This window comes from Conger conger, chromosome 4 (genome assembly GCF_963514075.1).
Source record: "Conger conger chromosome 4, fConCon1.1, whole genome shotgun sequence".
Lineage (NCBI taxonomy): Eukaryota > Metazoa > Chordata > Actinopteri > Anguilliformes > Congridae > Conger > Conger conger.
Window position 1 is genome coordinate 27,356,043 of NC_083763.1, and position 23,842 is coordinate 27,379,884.

At 40.7% G+C, this 23,842-nt stretch overlaps 1 protein-coding gene across 2 annotated transcripts in view; it reads left to right on the forward strand.

Annotated features, from left to right (window-relative positions):
• Positions 1-8,473, forward strand: part of impact (impact RWD domain protein) — a 58,585-nt gene extending 50,112 nt beyond the window's left edge. The window contains exons 10-11 of one of the 2 annotated variants that reach the window (XM_061239939.1): positions 2,577-2,711; positions 5,843-8,059. In XM_061239939.1, the coding sequence (XP_061095923.1) occupies positions 2,577-2,711; positions 5,843-5,869 (162 nt within the window). In that variant the 3' untranslated portion in view covers positions 5,870-8,059. Of the gene's footprint in view, positions 1-2,576; positions 2,712-5,842; positions 8,060-8,080 lie in introns of those variants that run through there. The other variant, XM_061239938.1, reaches the window with a different exon arrangement.
• Positions 8,474-23,842: the final 15,369 nt, after the last annotated feature.

Below are 23,842 nucleotides of genomic sequence, written 5' to 3' on the forward strand. Positions count from 1 at the left end.
TGGCTACAAGAAAATTCACAAACGATTGAATATACCACTGAGCACTGTCAGAGCAATTATAAAAAAAAGTTCAAAAGATATGTTCTTCTGTTGAAAATCTCATGGGTAGAGGACGCAACTGCATCTTGCCCCCCAGGATACTGAGGAGAATGGTGAGAGAAGCAACACAATCCCCAAGGATCACAGTGAAAGAATTGCAGGCCTTGGTGGCATCTTGGGGTCACCAGGTTTCAAAAAGCACCATCAGACGCCACCTCCATAACCACAGCCTCATTGGAAGGGTTGCCAGAAGAAAGCCTTTTCTGACCACAAGACACAGAAGAAAGCGCTTGGAGTTTGCCAAACGTTATTTACATTATGACTGGAACAAGGTTCTCTGGTCAGATGAGACCAAAATTGAACGTTTTGGTCAGATACAGCATCGGTATGTTTGGCGTAGGAACAGAGATGCATACAGTGAAATATGGTGGTGGGTCAGTCATGTTTTGGGGCTGTGTTAATTCCAGAGGTCCAGGGGCACTGGTTAGGATAGATGGCATAATGAATTCCAGCAAGTATCAGCCAATTTTGGCTGAAAATCTGGTTCCCTCTGCCAGAAGTCTGGGACTTGGTCATAGGTGGACTTTTCAACAAGACAATGACCCAAAACACACCTCAATATCCACACAGAAATGGTTCCGTGACAACAAAATCAACGTTCTGCAATGGTCATCTCAGTCACCAGACCTCAATCCAATCGAAAACCTGTGGGCTGAGTTGAAGAGGTCAGTTGATAAGCACAAACCCAAGAACGTGAAGGATCTTGAAAGGATATGCAAAGAGGAATGGTCCAAAATCCCTCCAAATGTGTTCCTTAATCTTGTCAAAAATTACAGGAAGAGACTCCATGTTGCACTAAGTACTAGGTGAAGGGTGCCAATAATTCTGAAACCTTGATTTTGTTGAAATTAATTTTTTATGAAATGATTGTTATGATTTTGGTTGTTTCCATTGAAACATTAATAAAGTACAGTATTTGGCACATGTTGGTGTATTACCTTTCTCTATAATTATATTATTCTTTTTTTTTTTTAAGACTTGTTTGTGCATTGCTTGTGTGGGGGTGCCAATAATTCTTGAGCCCACTGTAGATGGGCTAGTTCTTGCCATGAATGAGTATGTTTACTGTAGACTGATCTATCAAAGGAATTCGGAGATTGAATTGATAATTGTCATTCTCAATAATAGCTATAATATATTTCATCCTCGCTTCCCCGACAGTACAATGCATAAATCAGTTTCCTATTGTAAATCGATAAATGTGCTTTGCACACACTCCAGTGCCACGTTTTGAATGGAATCCAACACAAAAGGGTCCTTCAAGCATTTCAAAGAGGCACGTATTGTGCCCCTATTTGTCTTGGTAACAGGAAGTTATGTGGCGCTCAATCAGGTGTTTTTTTTTTTTAGGTGGTGGGTGGGGTGGGGGCAGGGTCTTCAACTCGGCACTTTGATTCTGATTCGCTAAAACAGAAGAACCTACATAAGTCTGGGAATAAGAGAGTGGAGCACACAAAAGCAATGTTATTAACGTGATTTTTTTCCCGAATGTTTATTATTACAGATCTTGCTTTTGTTTTGCCGGGACAAATTATTGATTAAAAGAGGACAAATTAGTGATAAACAGGCAGGTGGTTGTGAATGGCTGTATGCTGATTCTGTCTTGTGAAGTGCATGTGACATTTCCAGCTTAATTTCAGAGCCCACACCTGTCAGCTGCCATCCAAAGGTTAGTCGTGGTGCCTTGATGCTCCCTGAACATGAAAGACTTCTGCTGAACTGTGTTTTTTTTTTATCGTGTTTTTTATTTTTTAGCAGACATTCACATCCTGAGTGACTGTCAAGGCTGTGATGTCACGTTGCCAAACGTGTCCAAGACGTTGTAAGACAGAGGTTGTGGGTACAGAATGACAACCAGAGATGTGTATTTCCTAAAGAAAATGCGGAGTGTGATTGCGGAAAATCTGTGGACTATTGCTATTGCTGCTAATACTATGGTGTTTAAATATTTGCATTTACAAGCTGGTGTACATGTGTAACTACTGAAGTGGTATATGAACTCTGCTTGAGGGCAGAGGCTATTGTCATATCACAGGCTTCCATGAGCACACAGCTCATTTGCATATCAATAGCGGATTGGCTGAACTGCAGACTGTCCATTAGAGTGAGACTAAAGTGATATGAAAGCTGCTCTCAAACAAATGCTCATAATTAAAAAAGCATAAGTACTACCAAAAAGTTGTGAGAATCAGTATGAAATGCTGGACATTTATTTATTAAATGATGTATAATAAATGTATGCAGTGTAAAAAAAACAGTTGTATTTTGTAACCAACAAACCAAAACACTAATGTACCTGTATGCATATCGCTAAACAATGAAGCTAAGGTATGACCAATGTACACAAAGTGGCTAACATTGAGCTAAATCCATAGCTGCATGAGAGACTTTGCTCAGAATATGGGAGGTGGGTTGTGCGGGAAAACAACTGGTCCTGATCAGCATAAAACCTGGGTCCTCTTTTTGCCCCACCCCAGATCCTGGACGTTCGAAACGTGTTGGTGGTGGTATCCAGATGGTATGGGGGGATCCTGCTAGGACCAGATCGTTTCAAGCACATCAACAACTGTGCTAGGAGCATCCTGGTTATGGAGAACTACATAGATTCAGTGGTAAGATGCCCCCCCCCCCCCCGTCAGACTGACTGTCACCATGAAGCAGTCCGTAATATTTGGGAATACTACATGTCTCAGGCAGTAAGAGCAGTCGTCTGGCAGTCGGAGGGTTGCCGGTTCGATTCCCCCGTCTGGGCTGTGTCGAAGTGTCCCTTAACAAGACACCTAACCCCCAAATGCTCCTGATGAGCTGGTTGGCGCTTTGCATGCCAGCCAATCGCCGTTGGTGTGTGAGTGTGTGTATGAATGGGTGAATGAGAAGCATCAATTATACAGCGCTTTGGATAAAGGCGCTATATAAATGCCAACCATTTACCATTTATTTGGACAGTGACAATTTCTTTTTTTTGTTCTTTGACATCTGTATCAGGTGAACCATGTAGCAATTACAGCCCTTTTCATATGCAGTCCAGCCCAATTTCAGGGGACTAAAATAAATGTGTTTGCTGGAGTGCAGAGCAAAAACTACAAAAAATGTGTCACTATCCAAATACTTAGGATAGCACTATAGAAACATACGAATTGGGCGTCAATGCAGAAGAACATACTGCACAGGAGATTGGCAGTAGTGATGGCAAATTGAGGCTTTGTGAACCCCAAAATGGGTGGAACCATTATGGGCTATGACTACGCCATTTGTCACGGAAAACCGGAAAAAAAAACGAATCCGTTATAAAGCATGTAGTTATTAAACTATTTATCCTAATGCATCTCATGTGCAACAGTGGGAAATAACATGGGTAACTGTAGCAACAGTACAGTAACAAATGCTTGAAAGCTTTCTTATACCTTGTTATGTTCTCAGGCGTCCAGGGGTAGGAGGGAGTACGCAACAAAATTATAATTAAATAAAATGACCGGGAGGATATATTTGAGCGTTATGGGAGTGAAAATGATCGAACAAACCAAAATTGAGGTGCAATAAAAGTGTATTTACAAAATTACAGTGGCGGTGCTATTTACAGTTTTCAAACAAATATTCACAAGACAAAGACACATCCAAATCAATGAAATGAACAAAACCAAGTAGAGCTAAAAACAAAATACATACTAATTGTTCTCTGAACAAAATAACATCTCTCTACTCTATAACCAAAATTACATAGGTGGCAATCACCCCTTTCCTAAGGTGTCTAAACAATTGTTCACCCTACGTGCAGCAACAGTGTATAGAGGCCTCTGTCTTACCTGCCCCAGGGCCTATACACGGACAACCACATTCACACGAGTAGGAGAACATAAACAACATACATCAACAGGGTGCTGAATCAAAATGAGCAGCCAAGTCTAGCATAGCCCCCTATAGGGCAGCCCAAAGGAAACAACTGAATACATCTGACTATTTGGAAAATAATTTTGTAATTATAGAGAATAAAGATGTGAATGAACATATAGAAAAAAAGGCACTTTTTTGTATGTCATTGTGACAGTCCACTTACCATTCAAATTTATTTTCATTTTCATTCAGTCTGATCTCCTCAATTCCATCTGCAAGATCAGAGTACAATAGTAACTGTTCATGTTCAACAATGTTCTATATTTATAAAATAACGTGTGTGTGTGTGTGTGTAAAATATTGTTTAAAAAGCTTATTCCGTTTTCTGTGATTGTTGCAAGATGCTATGTTGCAAGAAAAGATGACCTTGCTAAGACAGGCTGTTGTCTAAAGCAACTGTGAGATGAAGAAAGACACACAGGTTTGAATGATGTATTATGCTAACTTGAAGTATAATAACCCATTTAAACTTTGCTGGACAGTTATCATAAGAGCACTTGTCTTTGAACACATTAAAGTGGTTATATAAGTACCCTTTTCTCTATTGTTACTACCCCACCATTTACATAGTCATAAATAAGGTGGCTTTGAAACCTGTTATTAGTTTATGCGCATACTGTATGCTAAATATTGTCAGTAAAATGTATAATGCAATTATGGCTATTGTCAGATAAGTGCTTGTGCTGTATAAGGCCACAGTCTACTGAAGCATGCAGTGTACAGTATAACAGTAATACATTCAATAATTAATCTAGAAGGCTTCAATATATGGCCAAATATGGCTGAAATCAAATTGTACAAGTAGCTGAAACCTTCGGTGTTGAAATGGGATACATATATTGGGGAAAATAGTGTATATTATCAGTTCTCCCATGTAGACTTTGATATCTCCGCCATTTCAAAATCAGTCTCAGTGCCAAGTGACTACAAGTGATGAATTTTCTAAAACATGTGCGATCTGCGAGTGAAAATCTTCACAAATCGGTTTCATGAAACGAGCCCCAGGCTAGCCTCTCCAGGTTTGAATCAAGTTCTAAATTAAAGAGACTAGCACACCAACAGTAGCAGCAGCCAGTCACACTGACTGTCCAAAGTGGCAAGCACTCAATTTGTGATAATGGGCCATATTTTCCAGCCGGTGTCTGGTGAGTTGCGAGCTGGCATGCTATTGATGTTGAATTTTCTGTACGATGCAGATATCACTGTCAGTCACGTTCAAGTGGCCCATTGCTATTTTGGTTTAGCTTATTGTATTTTTCTGGACGATGCAGATGCCTCTGTCAGTCACGTTCAAGCAGCCCATTGCTATTTTGGTGTAGCTTATTGTCATTTTCCAGTCGGACAGGTCTGCATTTCACCCTTTTGCCACCAGCCTGTTTAACCTAGGTCTAAGGCACAGTCCAGTCCATGGCATCGCCCATTTCTAATTTCTCAACAACATTCCTCGCATCATCTCCAGTCCAATAATCTTTGATTTTCACCACCAAGATCAAGCTCTCCTCAATGGGGGATCGGGCCTTCTGTTCAGCCGCTCCCCGTCTGTGGAATATTCTTCCAGACCACTCCTCAGACTTTTTTATTATTTGTTAAATTTGTAAAAAATATCTTGATCTGCTTTTCTTTAATATTATATTTTATGTAGTGCTTGGAGGTTGTTCATTCATTTGAAAAGCATGTAATACATTTGATATATTATTATTATTATGATTATAGTTGACTACTGTGCCATGGGTGAGGTTTGCGGGAAGGAAGCAGGGCAATCCAAGGACCACACCTACTGGTTAAGTAGGCACACACCTGGACTATGTTGCGAATCAGTCCAGGCTTTTAAACTGTGTGCTTCTTTCCACAGTTGGTGGCTGAGGCTGGGAACACATAGGAGAGGAGAGAGAGCTGAGACACAAGAAAGCCAAAACTTCTCAGGGGTGTGTCACAGCATGTAACATTTTGTGTTGAAACCTGGGACAGAAGAGCAGGACACAGGGAGATATGGAAAGCTCAGATTGTACGGGGCGTTTTATTTACAAGTAGCGGAAGCTACAGGAAGGGAGAGTGCACGCCCGAACAAAAAATTTGCCACAGGTTCTAAAAACTAAACTGAAGTAACAAACGTCAACGAAATAACCCGACCTACCCGAGTAGCTTTTTGGCTTGCGCTTGCTCATGTCTCGGCTCTCGGCTCTCTCTCCCCTCCTATGTGTCAAATTATGTTTTGCACAAATGGATTTACAGGCTTAACAAACAACTGTGTCGATGCTGTGCACTTACTAACACAAGTACTATGGCAATTAAAACATCTCTATTTGTTTTCTGTGTGCTGTAGTGAAGGCTCATGGCAGGTGGCACTTCTGTTTATACCTCTTGTATTCAATAAATAAAAATGAATTTGGAAATGGGATCTACGGGTATTTTCCCAGCCTCATCTAGATGCAGAAGGCGGTTGGATATTTGCACTTTGTCTTCTCGGTCTTCCAACCAATTGACCGCACCACAGCCACATCCCATCCCCATGACACCTGAGTTTCCTGGTGACTAGTGCCAGTAATAGTGACACTATGTGAATTGAACCGAAGCAATTGTCTCCCTCATTGACAGGCTCTGGTTAAAGGTCCCATATTGTGGGAAATGACATTTCCCTTGGTACATTGTACATTGTACATTTGCACCTGCGTGAACTTTTGATTCAGTTTTGCTTCAGCAAGGCCCACCTTGTAGCCAGAACAAATCCAAGTGTTCAGTTTTTTGGAGCTAGCCAGCCAATCAGAACAGGGTTCATTGATATCATTCAGCCTTAAAAGGTGCAATAGCAAATTGAATAGGACTTCCAACGGTCACGAGAGGAATTGCAGCAACAAACACGCACAAACCACAACACTGTTTATCCCTCCCCTTCTCTGTGAACATGCTGATGTTGAAACGCCATTAGCTGTGGCAGTTAGAACCAATTTTCTGTCAACATGTCAGTGAGCCTTTTTCAATAATAGGAAGGGATTTACTATGGTCTTGTAACAATGTTTTAACACAAACCTTACCTGTTGTATCTTTAAAGATGCAGTCGCTAAAACAGCTTGCTCTTGGTAAAAAAACTCATGAGAGGTGCTGGAGAATGGACATGTAAAACTGTATTAGAACATTCTTTGGAACTTAAAACCACACAAACATCTTCTTATGGATATCAGGACCAAAACACTGGAACGGTGTACGTTTAAGACGTTTGGGGTTGAAACTGCAACATTCAGCGATCTGTTTGTATCACCCAGGCCATCTGAACGGATGGCAAATTACCAGCTAGCGACACGGGCACAGCATGTGACTGACAGGTTGTGTCCGCCTGTGTGTGACACAAGCTTACTGGATAGATTGAGCTCTGCATGGAACAGGCAGCAAGGGCTGGGTAAATATTGTCTGTTGCATTTTGGCATTAAGCTATTCTGTGATGCTGTGGTAGGAAAGACACTCCTGTACAGTTGCAGTCGTGTGGCAGCTGTACCATATACACTCGATGATCTCTTTATTAAGTAGACCTGTTCACCAGCTTGTTAATGCAAGTATTTAATCAGCCAATCATGTGGCAGCAACTAAATGCATAAAAGCATGCAGCTGTGGTCAAGAGGTTCAACTGATTTTTCAGACCAAATGGGGAAGAAGTGTGATTTAAGTGACGTTGACTGGTAATGATTGTTGGTGCCAGACAGGGTGAGTGTCTCGGAAACTGCTGATCTCCTGGGATTTTCACGCACAACAGTCTTAGAGTTTGCAGAGAATGGTGCGAAAAACAAAATACATCCAGTGAGCAGCAGTTCTGTGGGCAGAAATGCTTTGTTAATGAGAGAGGTCAGAAGGCCAGGTCCAGACTTGTCAAAGCTGACAGGAAGGTGACAGTAATGCAAATAACCACACATTACAACAGTGGTATTCAGAAGAGCATCCCTGAACACATAACGCATCAAACCTCTAAGTGGATAGGCTACAGCAGCAGAACACTTAAGTCCAAAAAATACGTCTAATAAATGCCTAATAAAGTGCTCACTTCATTTACTTAAGTCTTTGAAATCTTTCACTCAACTGGTGATTTTTTTTTTCTTTCCAGGAAGAAGCTTCTAAGACTGGAGGGAGAAACAAAAAGCATAAAAACAAGAAGGCAAAGTGAAGTTGACATTAAAACGAATAAATGCTTGAAAAGTATTTGTTGTGGGGGAAAATGGAGGAACAGAATGGTTTTAGAAAATTCAAGGAATCATGTTTCTATCCATTATGGATTATTGATTTCCATTTTTTTGACCTCTTATTTGTGATTTCAATTAAATGACAAGCTAAAAAGACTTATCGCAACCTTTCTTTTGGCTGATCTAAATCCTGAAATACCAACCTTTAAAATCAGAGGAACTTATGCGATCAATGATGCAGGTTCCCGTTGCTTTACATTAGCCTCTGAGTTTAATGATAAATAAAGTACAGAATGAAGTCATTCTTATGAATCATTGACCTTGTGTGAGTTATGATGGTTGGGGTTGGTCACATACTGCTTCTTTATTTTCGTATGGCATGCCTTTTGCTTTTCTTTTATTTTTCATGCTAGACTTCTAGCCTTAGACACTCATTCCCACTTGACCATCACATTCAGGGACCCAAGCAAATCTATCACCATGTCTTTTAGGGTTTTAATGAATTCTGTACAAGCCCACTCTACAGATATTGTGCATGGATGATTTAAAGTTATATGGTTGCAATGTGATTTGAATAATGAATGTGCAGAAGTTAATACATGACATTTGCATTTATTAAAGGTTAAAAACAATTAAGCCAGCAGGCAGCAGGCAGTGTGCACCCATCGCTGTTAGAGACACAGTTGGTGCCGTAAGCTCTTGGAGGGGGTTGCCTGACTTGTCTCCATCTCCTGGGTGTCGGCTGTCTCTCCAGAATATTAATGCTGTACAATGTTAGGCTCGCACAGCTACACTCAGATATTTGAAGGAACTTTCTGGCTTTTGGCTGTTACTTACCCTTTTATTTTCTCCTGAGGGAAGTGGATTGAAGTCTGAGTGCATAGTTCTGTGGGTCATATGTTACATTTTATTGAATTTGCTTACTGCCTATACACAGAAATTGAACCCTTGTGGCTAGTAGCACTACCTGATAGTTTCACGCACACTAGTCTCTAGAGTTTGCAAAGAATGGTGGACAACACACACAAAAAAAATCCAGTGAGCAAGTTCTGCAGATAGAAACGCCTTGTTACTGAGAGACATGAGAATGGTCAGTAGTATCTGGAGGAGCATCTCTGAACACACAACGCATCATAACTCTTAAGTGGATAGGTTACAGCAGTAGAAGTAAAAATCAGCTGTGGTGGGGAGGGTGTTGGTGCTGGTGACCATCGTGTGATTTTGAACAACCTCATATGATGATTAAAATGGTCTCAGGTGATGACTTTGCTCACTGTCTCTGTTGCTATGCTGTGGTGGGCAGTGTGGCAGCACTACAGATACAGAACAGCATTCTGTATCCATTCAGTCCCAGGTTTAACTCTTGCTTTTTTTAATTGTACATGTATGTCTCCCTGGGTTCTCTGACTACCTTCCACAATCCAAAGGCATGCTCTCAACCCCAGTGCCCCATCAAGCATATAGACTACGTGAGCCTAAGCTCCGCCATGGCCGGAGCCAGCTGCATAAACACTATGTGGTCGTTTGCGGCCACATCCAGCTACACAATTCAAGAATTTTTTTTTTATTGCATTGTGTGATTGTTGTTGATGCTATTGTTCTGAGGGACAGGCAATAGTCTAGTGGCTAAGGTGCTTGACTGGGACTTGGAAAGTTTGTGGTTCAAGCCCAGGCTGTGTAGCCACAGTAAGAGAGGTACAACTGTTGGACCCTTGAGCAAGGCCCTTAACCCCACACTGTTCCAGGTGGTGTTGGTCCCTGCTTAGCCTGATCTTAGCCTACTGTCTGTCAGGTTAGGAGAAAAGCATCAGCTAAATTACAGTAATTCTGGCTGAATAATGTTCTCGCTCTGTATATTGTTATTTATGTGGCTGTGGCGATTGGTTCCCTGATCCAAAATCCATGATCACTGCTGCCGACCTGGTTCCGACTACCTCCCCCCCCATCCCCAGTTAATTCTTGTATAGGGCCATTGCCCTTTTTTAAAGGACAGTTGCATTACTTCAAATGGCACTGCACATGACTAGCTGTGACTCATCTTACACCACAGCTCAGTTCCTGGTGTGGATTAAGGTCAAGACTGTACATACAGTGGCTTCAGAAAGTATTCTGACCCCTTCACTTTTTCCACACTTTATTGTGTTGTAGATTTAATTTTAAAGGGATAAATAAATGTGCCTATGAACTTACATTCAATAACCCATAATGTCAAAGTGAAAACATATTTTTAGAAATGTTTGCTTATTTATTAAAAACCTAAAACTTAAATCTCTCATTTATATAAGAATTCATACCCTTAATTCAGTACTTTGTAGAAGCCTCACAGCTTTGAGTCATCTTTGGTAAGTCTCTACAAGCTTTACACGTCTGGATTTTACGAGTTCATCCCATTCTTCCTAGCAGATAGCTTCCTCTCAAATGCCAGGTGTCAGGTCAGGTGAGTGAGCCAGAGATGTCAGGGCAGGGCTGCTGGAGTTGCGGGCAGGAGTGGCGTATCTGAAGGGATTGTCCCCTCATGGAGGTAAACATCACAAGCCATCCCCCACTCCAGCAGAGACCTATGTCATACCTGTAAGTGTGAAAGGGGATACAATCCAGGCGTTATTGGATTTGGGTTGCTACCGTACCCTTGAGCACCAACGGCTGGTTTGACCAGAGGCTATTGATAGACTCATGTAGGTGGGCATGGTGTGTGTACACGACAGGGATGTTCATTATTATCTGACCGCCAGCTTCACCCTCCCATATATTACATTTTATGCTGCATCATTTTTAAAAAGTAATTTATTGGTGGTGGCTAATAGAGGTGAGAACCCTCTTTCACAGCAGAGTTTTCATGTTTCATATTACCAAATATAGTGTAACATACTGTATGTGTATTCAGTATACATGGTCAATGTTCTGTACTGAGGGAGCAACTGCTGTTCTATTGAGCATGCCATTCAGCATTCCTGTCAGAGCTAAAACTGTTAGCTAGCCACCCTGGAAAGGGTTAGACTCTGGTCTCAGCAATGTTCTGTGTTCATGGAGCCTTTGAGTGAATGGCTCTTGTATCCAAACTGAGCCGCACAGCATGATATGTGGTACAGCTTTCAGCGCATGGAGGGCTTATTGAATAATGTAGACTAACCTGGCTCTGCAGATGACAGATGGATAGACAAAATAAATAGCACAATCTTGAACCAAATGGATAATGATTCATAGACTGATTATAATGTGAATCATATTATTCATATTATTCGCTCTGTGTATTAATTTGTCTCACTGCAGCATAAATAATGTAATGTATGTAATGTATGAAAAAAACTGAAAATCAGAAAAAAATGTATGAATGAAATCACCAGAAAATAACCATCTAGCCCCAGTAAGAACATGCATGGAGAACACCAATGAAAAATTGTATCAAATATAAGGAATGGTGGAACAGAATTAAAGGGAAGGCTTGTTTAACTAATACGGTTTGGTAAGGTTTCATATACTGATTTCAATTGAATATTTCCCCATCAATGTAGTACTTAATCCAGACTGTTAAGTAGCTGAAGATACTGTATGTAGACAGACAGGCTTCATCCCCCAGTTTGTGTAACATTTATGTAAGAATTTAACATTTTGAATGAAGACTTGGTTTAGGTGCTTTGTTGAATCTCCACCTCTGTATGACCATCCCTGAATTCATTCTGTGGCAAATAAATATTTTTGTCACTGAAAATATTTTCTATATTTTAGTGGATACACATTATTGTGGTGGTGCCTGGCACACTTAGCAACACAATGCCACAGCCAAAACACTGGACAAATCCCTTTCAAATTTGAAAAATACCTCTCACCTTGTGCTCTCCTCAGATAAAAATATGTACAATAATCACAATAACATCTTGTATACTAATGTATTCATTGAGGTCCATTGATGGATGTTTTTGTCAAATAACCAACCCCTATGAACAAGATAACACATCCCACATGCTATTTATGCGATGGTGTGGGTTCGGAGGACCAAGCGTGACCATGAAGGGGAGCTTTTCTGAAACGTGAAAGAGTGGTCCAAGGACTGCGACCGTGAGTGGGATCCTTAAGTTACTCACAGACCGTGAGGTAACCACTGTAGTAAAATTCAATTAAAAAAAAGAAAAGGTTCCCCAACAAACTTCCAACATAAAGCTACCCTGAAACAAGAACTAGCGAGAATAAGAAAATGGAAATAAAGCGGGGGACTTCCGACACACGACCAAGATCAACCAAATAACAAAACACTGCAGACCATACAACGCTGTGTGGCTTACAATTCTACACACAGCGCAGCAGTGGGATGTTCCAACTGACATGGAGCCCCACACACAGCGCACAGATCAGCACTGTGTACATAGTGGCTGCAGTGCTATGCAAAGCATTGTGTATAGTAGTATGTTCAGAGACACACACAGTTCCAAACACAGTGCAGGGAACGGTAAGGTGTTCAGACTGCCTTATTGTTTGTGGCAAACTGTACCATGTTCATTGTGATTTAAGATATGTAGTCTTCTGATGAATGAAACCCTAGCTTTGTAAATAACCGAAGAGAAAAAGAAAGTAATAACATGAAGCCACTCTGCCTCCCATTCTACTACTGGTGAGGAAACCGTTAGCCCACTCTACTAACAATGACTGAGCGGCTAATCATAAGTGGCTTTGTGAATAACTTAAGTGACAAACTTAGACCAAATAAGGCTCTTGCTCAAATTAAAGGGTGTAGTTATAAGACAGTTCTCCGACAGACTTGTACTTTCTTTTGGAAAATGACTAAATGAAAAGATAGTCAGGCTCCATCTCCAGCTAATCTAGAAGCGAATCAGCTGAAACGTGAGGCGAAAACAAATTTCAGGTAGAGAGACCAAACGGCTGAAAATGGGCTGAAAAACCAACCAAATGTGGCAAAGAATGCCACTCCATAAACCAGGAAGAACTGGGATTCGCTTTACTTTGAACATTCCTGTATTTCCACTACCGTATAGGCTCTCTTTACTGTTATATTGCCTAACTAAAGTGAGTGAGACAACATTCACAAGCCAACTCGCTTTCAGCTCTGCTAACACTAAACAAGCGGTTAACCCAGGTGAGAGGAGATTTCACAAAGAGATATCAAACTGCCAAAGCGTCAGGCAGTGAGACCCGAAGCTATAAACCCCTAAACAAGTTCCCCAAAATCTTCATCAGCCCTAACTAGGAAGTTCCCAGAATCCTTTTAATTTAAAAAACATTCCACTGTCTCTTTACCGGCTTTGAAAATGGCACAACTTGAAGTGTAACAAAACAAAACAAAACATCCATCCATCCATCCATTATCTGAACCCGCTTATCCTGAACAGGGTCGCAGGGGGGCTGGAGCCTATCCCAGCATACATTGGGCGAAAGACAGGAATACACCCTGGACAGGTCGCCAGTCCATCACAGGGCACACACACCATTCACTCACACACTCATACCTACGGGCAATTTAGACTTTCCAATCAGCCTAACATACATGTCTTTGGACTGTGGGAGGAAACCCACGCAAACACAGGGAGAACATGCAAACTCCGCACAGAGAGACCCCGGCCGACGGGGATTCAAACCCAGGACCTCCTTGCTGTGAGGTGGCAGTGCTACCCACTGCACCATCTGTGCCACCTTGTGATTTTTCATTTTCAGTACAAAACAAAACAAAACAAAAAAAAGCTGCAAGTCTCGGAAAGACTGGATTTATATAGATTAAGAACACCTGTTCATGATTAAGCACTCCTTGTGCAATCAGCGATATCTGGCAACACGAGGGAGACTTTAATGTGACAGGAGTGCCCTCAAGATACTGCCCAACTAAGCAGCATCAATTCCAGGTTTATCAAGCGGCCAATAAAGAGATGTGAGAACTGCTGTGTTCATACTTCTTTGTTATTGTACAGTAATGACACTAGCAGCCATATTCTGTTCCAGTTGGAGACTTTTCAGTGTTAATTTAGTGCAGCCAGACAGCAAAAGTTTAGTTCAGCTATAAATGCAACCCTGACAATTTATTATTCAAAGCAGGCCTCCTTAAGCATACTGAATAATAATACAATATTTTGAGAATATATTTAGAAATCACCTGTATCCTCAGAAATATTCACTTGAGAATACTTGAGAGGCAAGAGGGACGAGAGATTCCTTGGAAGTCCCCCAAAGGAAATCCTCTATTCAGACATTGTCATAGCAAATTTGATGTAAAACGTCAATGTTTTTAGCCATAAAATCTCAAGAACAGTTTTTGCCCAAGCATAACAGTATCCGTGTGCATATTGAAAATGTTACTTTCTTGTTACGCAAAAAAATGTGGCGTTGTTTTATGAGAGCCAACCAAACTATACACAGTGGGATACATAATGGCATTAGCTAAAATGCTTCTCAGACGTTACTTCAATATCATAGCACGAGCACGAGGTTCAGCTGTATTTTTTGATCACGGATAGGGACCACGCCTTTATTGTGCAACAGGATTACCGATACTGGCCAGAGAAGTCAATACGTGAGCTCTTCGTGTTCCAGAGAGCCTATACAAAACGTAGGTAATAGCATTCATATGTACAAGTGCTTTTGTATAAGTATGCAGCGGCAAGCGGACAACAATAATTCCTCCAGAAAAATTCCAAGTAAACAATCGATATTCTATCGACATTTCTCTGAGTTAGCACGTTTTTAGAATTGCATTATTATGCATTGGGTTTGCTGGACCCTTGCTGTGAAAAGAAAACTGACATTACCTCATTTTATGTAGTATTGGATTAGTATTAGTATTCTGGATTTCCAAAATGCAGATGAGGTCCCCCCATGCTCGTTTTGCCACCCACATGTTGCAAAATAAGGACTGCTTTTGCTGAAGCAATAAAATATGTCATATAGATAGAACCACAAGGTTTTACGCTTTCAAGCGGTATACCCTGTTACCATAGTGATTGACAAAATCCCCACACCAGGCCATCCTGGTCAAATAATCAAATAATGCTTTCATGTGGTGTTAAGTAAAAAAACGTGTTGAGTACTAACTGTTCCTATATTGCAGTTACTTATTCCATTTGTACTCAGACTATTTAGGAGCATGACTCATGGAGAGCTCACTAACTGGAAATGAATTGTGTATGTGTCAAATTGCACAAATCAGTGCTATTAAATTTGGGGGAAATAAGTTAAGCTTAATTGCCAAATATGACAACTTATTTGTCATATTATTAAGTCAGCAGTTAATGATGACAAAATATTTTACTCCTTCCTTCAAATATGGATGATGGCATAGTTTCTTTAATATAACTGTGCATCCACTGCCCCAGAACTGTCAAAAAGTGTACTACATTGCCCAATTTTGGTGGCAATTAGTGTCTCATTGCATTTTGAAGAATCCATGTGTGTGTGTGTGTGTGTGTGTGTGTGTGCGTGTGAACATGCGTGCATTTGTGCACGCATACCTGTGATCTAGATAAAGTTTCTTCTTTAAGTGCATGTCAATTCAATTTCAATTTATTGCCAAACTGTCTGCTTTTAACTTCTCCTCGTTAGCACTCAAATGGATTGAGTCATACCTAACTGGTAGAAGCCAACATGTTTCTGTGAACAACCACTGTTCATCAGCTCTTAACCTATGCACCGGTTTACCTCAAGGATCAATACTTGGCCCGCTTCTGTTTAGCCTATATATTAATGATCTGCCATCTGTCTGCCCTGATGTTGAAACACAATTATATGCAGATGACACTGTAATATATGTGCATGCCAAGACCAAACATCTGGCTGCTGCCAAACTCATCACAGCTATGGATCAGATCACAAATTGGCTGAACCGTTCATGCCTTCAACTTAACGTAAATAAAACTGTAGGAATGTTTTTCACTAAAAGACAATGTAACACCGTGTCCAATATATCAATCTCAGGTAAAAATATTAGCATTGTGCCACAATTTAAATATCTGGGTATCATTATTGACTCCAATCTGTCATTCAAAGCACACATTAAGAAAGTATGCCAAAGAGTCAAGTTTAGCCTAACTAATTTTAAATACATCAGAAATGTAATGCCTTTTAATGCTGCCAAATTATACATGAACGCCATGATTATGTCACATCTGACATACTGTTTGACAAGTTGGGGACAAACTAACAGCTCGTCACTCAAACCACTAGCAATTCTCTACAAGCAAACCCTTAAAGTCCTGGACCAGAAGCCTAACAGCTCTCATCATTGTATCATCCTAAATAACCGTAAACTTCTGAGCTGGGAAGATGTGATCAAATACAAAAACATCTGCCTGGTCTACAAAGTCTTGCATAACACTGCTCCTCCTCCTCTTAACTCATTCATAATCCAATGTAACAATACCAGTCAGATCACCAGAAGCACCACACGAGGCGACTTCTTAGTCCCATTTAGGAAAAGTACATTTGGTCAATTATCATTCTCTGTTATAGCAATACAAAACTGGAACTCAATACCTACCTACATAAAAAATATACATACATACTCCACCTTTACAACACACCTTAAAACATGGCTTTGCGATAACTACAACTGCATACATTAATCTCTGTCAGATGTGACGTGTGTTATGTACACCTCCATCTTTGCTACCCACCTGCATATGTCTGTGTGTGTTTCAATGTCTGGATGCTACTGTGCCTGTATGCTGCTGTGTCTGTATGCTACTATGTCTGTACGCGATTATGTCTGTATGTTGCTGTGTCTGTATGTCTGCTATGATTATTTGCTCTTCCCTTGTCCCCTTGTACTGTTTTATCTCATGTACTGCATTGATGTTGCTGCCATTTGTGCTTGCATGTCTTGTCTCCCCGCATGTTTGTGCTTGCTCCAATTCTGCTTGATATGTTTGTATGTCTTGCTCCATTTGTTTGTGCTTGCTGCAACTGTAATTTTATTATTTTTTTAAATAATGTATTTTAGGTAGCCTATTGTCAACTGGCCGGGGACTACAGCTGGAAATTAGTCATGTAGGCTAAAGCTGCTCCATTTACTGTTTAAAGTTAATTAATGGGGACTGTCCACAACATTATAAACAAATAAATTCAAATTCAAATTCAATGTTTCAAAAACTATGATCACTGTGTTATACAGTATTTACAGGGCTGGACTTGCGAACAGATACATTAAAATCGTTTTTTAAATCATGCCACTTCTTTCCTTGAGCACTGTGGTCTCAGATGGCATGGACCATAGGAAATTGGACTTACGTAAAGTGTATTTTCTTGCCTGAGATCATGAACCCCTGAATACCCCTAGCCAACAGAGCAGGTACAGAGGCATTCAGGGGTTCATGAATATCCCAATCAAACATACTCTGAATTAATATAAAATTAATTTAAAAGGGCAGAATATGAATCACCCCTTCAAATAGTTTTCATTGATTAGAGCATCAACATTCCACAATGACCAATAGCAAGGCAATATATGAATCATCCCATTGTTCCAAAGTTTTGTCTTGTTCCAGCAATACGTACAAAGGCAAAAGCAGCTTAATTTAATTTAAAACTCCAAATCTACTATTTGGCATGAAGAAACAACCTGTCACATTATTTTGCCATCAAATTTCAAGTTGGCGTTTCAAAGGGCGTTTTCTCAGCTGTTAAGCATAGTGGCAGGTCATTTTTGACCCTTAAGACAACACAAGGGTTAAACAAGATGGTTCAAGTAAAGAAATGTATATCAATAAGCTTCTAGGCCTCTAGTTTGTGTCATATCCTGGGCTTGAACCAGCAGATGGTCAGGGCTCGAATGGTCCGTGAACTCAGGATGGAGGGAAGGGGATTACTTAATTACAATGTTATGTGTGGCCAATGTAGACTCCTGTTTAATATGATTACTGTTATAGCAGCACACAATATATAAAGGATGAGGAGAAACACCGCAAAACAGTGTGCTCACTTGCAGTGATATGGCTCAGCTAACCTTACGGCCCTATGGAGCTGATCCATCCTTCTCCCAGACAAGAGAGAGAGAGAGAGAGAGAGAGAGAGAGAGAGAGAGAGAGAGAGAGAGAGAGAGAGAGAGAGAGAGAGAGAGAGAGAGAGAGAGAGAGAGAGAGAGAGAGAGAGAGAGAGAGAGAGAGAGAGAGAGAGAGAGAGAGAGAGAGAGAGAGAGAGAGAGAGAGAGAGAGAGAGAGAGAGAGAGAGAGAGAGAGACTTGCAAAGGTAGATTATTCCATGAGAGGAGCTCGGATAAGGCTCTGTAATTTCAGTTATTCTTGGAGGTAGTTTATAGATTATGTGTCATCCATGCCCTTTTGTCTTTAAGATAGAGCTCTAGTTTTTTTAGCTGAACATCTTCTCTGGGTTTTACTGATATAAAGTATAAAGGTGCATGTCATCTGCATGCACTGTAGCAGTATGTATTGTAGCAGTGGCAGCAAATACAGCAAATACAGTTAATAATAGCAGGGAAAAACAAGGGACCCCTTGCAGTCCCTTGCTCTGGTACTCCATAACTTACCCTTCAACTCTCAGATGACTCATTATTTACCCTGACAAATTGATATCCATCAATCAAGATGGAATGAAAAGAGTTTATAACCAGACATTTAAAGACATAGCATTTGGTGGACTTCCTAGCCTTTCAGAGATCCTGTGTTTACAATCATAAAATAAGCAGGGCATATTGTCACCTAATATCACCCTTTATTAAATTTAGACACAATATATCTCAATGCTATAGATGTCATACCCAATGAAAGAATGAAGTCTCAGGCACATATTTTGCATTAATTGCATATTCATATTTTATTACAGTACAGTTACAGACAGATAAGGAGAGGTTGTGCACTTGTGACAACTTGCCCCAACAGTGGGGGGTCACACTATGGATTTGATTTTGTAAATAAATAACACAAGCAAGTCATTGTGAATATTAATTTGTTTCATTTAAAGTTCAAGATCAATTATAACTTCATCAAAGGACCAGCTAGGCTGGATCTGATCAAAACACTTATTTACAAATATTTGAACAGATCAGAGTAAGTTTTATAATTATATGTATAATCTATATACACAAGTAGGGAGGGCAAAGTGGAACTTTAGAATGTAGACCGCTGTGTGTGCATGTGAGTTCGCCAAAACATTTCTCACAGAAAATGTAATTTGTCCACTTTTTTACTTCACAGTAGTGGTGATCAAATTTACAAGAACTAAGTGCTAGCATGGTCTAAGCCTTTACTGGTCCCTGTACGAGGCTAGTATGATGTAGCTAGCATAATGAATAGCACAAACCCATACAATTTGCTTATTAATTGCACTTGGTGTTTTGAACGATATAAATGAAAGCATAACGGTCAACGGCACCGAACATTTCTGTCGCACCGTCCATAAATGGCAAAAGTCCCACCATAGGATCGATTTAAATCTTCTCTAAAAGTTATACACTTTCTGAGTTTTCTTTTCTCAGTTCCAGGAGTGTCTGCCTCAGTCGCTCATATGCTTGAGCATCTGTCTCCTGACCACTGGGGTCCATGATGGTACCGTCTAATAGTTGCCCTGTGGCACGGTGCATTAACTCGGATGGAATTGTAACTAACACAATTTGCCAGACGTCCCTACGTTCAAGATTAAATGCAGCCGATTGAACCATTAATCTGTTCCAGTATGGGTCAAACAGACCTTTGCGAGGTAGTTCGCCGACAAACGTTTTGGTGAGTGTTACATTCCTCACAAGTCAGAGGGCGGCTGACAGTTGTCTGTTCGCCATCAGTTGTCGTCATTGTTTTAAGTACAGCGATTTTAGTTGGCTTAGAGGAGTATGGAGCGCAAGCACCGGACTATGGTCACTATCGCTCTCACTGTCCTGTTGAGGACAGTAATCCTCATCGTCACTGTACTGACGCCGACGCCTGGTCAGAGTAGGATATTGGGTCCTTTTGGCAACAGCACACAGGGCCTCGTCATCACTATCGCTCTGTGTACCAGGCTTAGTCGAATCAGTTAGTGTTTGTTGTATAGTCGCAATTGGAAAGCCTGCGCTCCCGCAGCACTTTTCCATCTGTGACACATACTTTTGACTACAGCGCAGCTTAGTTTGCAGATCGCTAATCTGCTGGTTAACTGATTCAAATTGTTGCAACCAACTCTACTTTTCATATGCGAAACCGTCTATTTGGAGGCGCAGTTTTTGCATTTCACCCGAACGGATTTTTGCAATTTCAAGCATGCTAGTCAGAGTAGTCTTGCTTTTTTCTAGCATTTTTAAATCATTATTTTGCAGCGAGTAAGCTACGGCCGATATTAGTTTATTATATTTTCTTTTATGTTCTTTTTTGCGGCCAGTGGAATTATACCATTGGAGAATATCTTTGTTGTTTGAGGTTAAGTCAAGGCCTTTACTGCGAATAAGCACAAGTGTTTTTTTTAACGTTGAGTGCCCATGTGTCCATTAGAAGGTCCTGTACTCCACTCAAACTTCAATCTCCCTGAGCTTCCATGTTGTTACAAAAAAGAAAAGATAAACAGTTTTTGGGTTTCTACGGTCACCAAACTATTGTGGATATGTAGATCCGTTCTACACTATGTGTCTATATGTGTAGTGCGCTCTCTTTCCCTAGTAACCTCTTTAGAAAAAATACAAAATACCTTACCTCAAGAGAGACCAGGTCCAGAGTGCAAAAAACAGCATTCCTGTTATCCAGAATACCGGTGACAACAAAATCACATTGGGGTCACCAACTGTAAGAAACCCACCAAATACACCAAAAGGCGGAAATATCCGAGAGGTGAAGGAAACGCGTGTAGTCTGACCAATGCTACTGGAACAGGGTTAATTTAATTTTGTTCTCATTTATCTGACTCCAAAAGATAAGTTCAACTGCTCCTCTTTTCTAACAGTTCAACAAAAGGAACTGCAAATGTCTGCCAATAGTGTGGCTCTATAAGATCGCTATCTATTTGTATAGACACGGACGTACCTGTGGCATGTATAGCCTACAATGATACACTTAGTATCTTGTGACGGCACTGGTGTATAGGCGAGTGACTACAGGGTGCAGGTATCCTAGGTTGTCTATGTGTGTTAGGACTCTAAACTCGTAAGTGTGCAATGGTGTAAGTCAAGAGGATGCAAGTTCAAATTAATACAATTTATTCAATAATGTGCAATGCAGAAATATAATTACATGGAAGGTGCAGTATTAATGGTGCGCAGGAGGTCGTATTAGCGCGTCTCCTCGAACCATTCCACGTTCCCCTCTATATACCCAGGGTTTACAGGAAAACAATAAATCATCAAATAAAGAGTCACAAGATGGCGGATGGTCCTGCTGATGTTATCTCTGAATGTCCAACAAACCTGGTTAACCTTTGTTAAGCTGGATGCTGACTCACAGGTAACTTGCATTATCTGTGGTTTATTCCTACAAGATCTTTATTCAGCAACCAGTGTACTACACCACCAATGACACCAAACTATTTCCCACATCATTAGCTATCTAAAGACACCAAACACTGTATGTGGAAAACCCATGGTTTATACAGTGCTATTTCAACTCATCAGTTCTGGGAGCATTCCACTGAGATGGCAGAATTGCGCAGAGGCAGCACAATGATGGGAACAATAGTCCTGTATTGACGAGCACTGTCTTTTCATCAAACCTTGCTGACCCTGTGTCAACATGGTCAACACAGTCTGTTTCCTTTTGGGGGTCTGCAGAGAGGCACACTTGTGTAAAATGCCCTACACAGTAACAACCTGCATAGAAGGCTCTCTATGACAGGAGTATCACAACACTAATTCACCATGACATTTGAAAATTACATGTCAGTTAGTAATCGAAAGCTTGTCTGGGGTATTTACTATTTCAGACACTAGAAGGACTAGAAGGACTTTCTCCTTTGTTTATTTTTTTAAGGAAACAGAAAAGAAGCCAAAAACGGCTAAGCGAAAATAAAACTACCCTTTAAAAAACAGGGCGAATGACCCAGCCACAATTATGCACTGGCGGTCAGGAGAGAAAATAAAAATACAACCTAGCGATAAAAAACTAGACCAGAAAATAAAACCTCGAGTCGCAGCTCTGGACCAAAACACAAACCAAAATACATACCAGAGGACAACGTCCTCCAACCACCGACTCACACGAGCCCAAAAAAACAAAACCCTTGAGGAAGATGTCAGCGAAAGAAACATCAGCTGAACACCTTCCTTACCTTCTCTGAACTTCTCTCTAGTTATAGAGACTAGAGACCACACACTAGCACGATACCTGACTCTCAGTGGCAGAGTCTACCTGTGCGTTACCGGCTTAGTGCAATTGCGAACGGTTGAACACCAAAGCACTGAAGGATAGTCAGTGCCGGTCTTAAATACCCTTAAGGGAGGTAATTTCCCTGGCGCTAACGAGGAACAGGTGGAGTCAATTATCTCAGGCCCTCTGGTGGTCACAGTGGGAATAACCTCCCACCATGACACAAACGATTTTTATTTGTTAAGTTGCATAGGCCCCATGGAGTACTGGCTGGAGAATATTGGCAAATATTAGTAGCCAAACCTTGAATCTACCTGGGGGTTTCATCAAAAGAATTGTACTGTACATAGATGATGCCTGATGCCTGATTGCCTGCAATATGGTAATATAGTTTTTTAGGAAACTACAATCTAGAACAGATTTGCTATGAGGACCCATGTATGACAGTGTTTCTCCAGCTGCTGTAGACCTTGATTTGTATGAGACAGCCAAACCAGATATTCTACATATAGTCAGAATTCAACTCTTAACCCTTTTAGTTCCAAGAGTGCCATATAGCACTCAAATATAACTACCATAAAATCCCAAGAGTGCCATATGGAACTCTCAACCTTTTCAACCAATCAAAATGACTGCTATGCTATTGTTTTGGGCCCCATTATTTATATTCTATGAAGTGAATCCTGATTTTGCAGATTGCTCAATCGTGCTCAAACTTCACAACAGTCAATTAATTGTCATGGATGTTGAATCATATATATGACTCTGACTCAATCCCACCTGCTGAACTGTCCCTTTCTTGTGTTTTTTTTTGCTCCCCCTGACCATTTCCCCCATCTCTCTTTCATCAAGGGCAATGAGTGAAAATGTAGTTGGAATGGAGTAATTACACACTCAGATGGCATCAGTCTTCCTTCCTGTATGACAGAATGACTCATATCCCATTTGGCACAAAAGCCTGAAGCTCAAGGGGTGGGTTTGATGCACAGCTGTTGTGAATAGGCAGACAGACAGTTTAGAACCTCTCCCAAATTCCTACTTACCCTTTTAGCTCAAGCTACAAATGTGTGCAGAGATGACGGAAGTCAGCGTCAAATCATGCTGTATGTCCATTAATAATTAGGAGAATGCATGATAAAAGGAAACGTGAGTGGGCTTTTACAGTGTTTATTGTATGATACTGACCATATTCATCACTTCTGTTTTTCCCACTGTCATTTTCTCATACCTCAAAAGAAATTTCCCCAATACTTTATCTCATGTGCCCCTCCGGTTGGGAATTTCCACCATCTTAATATACGAGTGGAAAAACACTAGCTTTTTTGTATTTTTTTTAAGGAATCTATTCATCACTGGTATTTGTCTCCCTGTCATAATCTCTCCTTGGACTCTCTCCAAACTTTGACTTCATACAAGCCAGAAGTTAGTGCCCTCCACCATCTCAATACACTCTTCAGGTGCCCCTTTTTGTGGCGC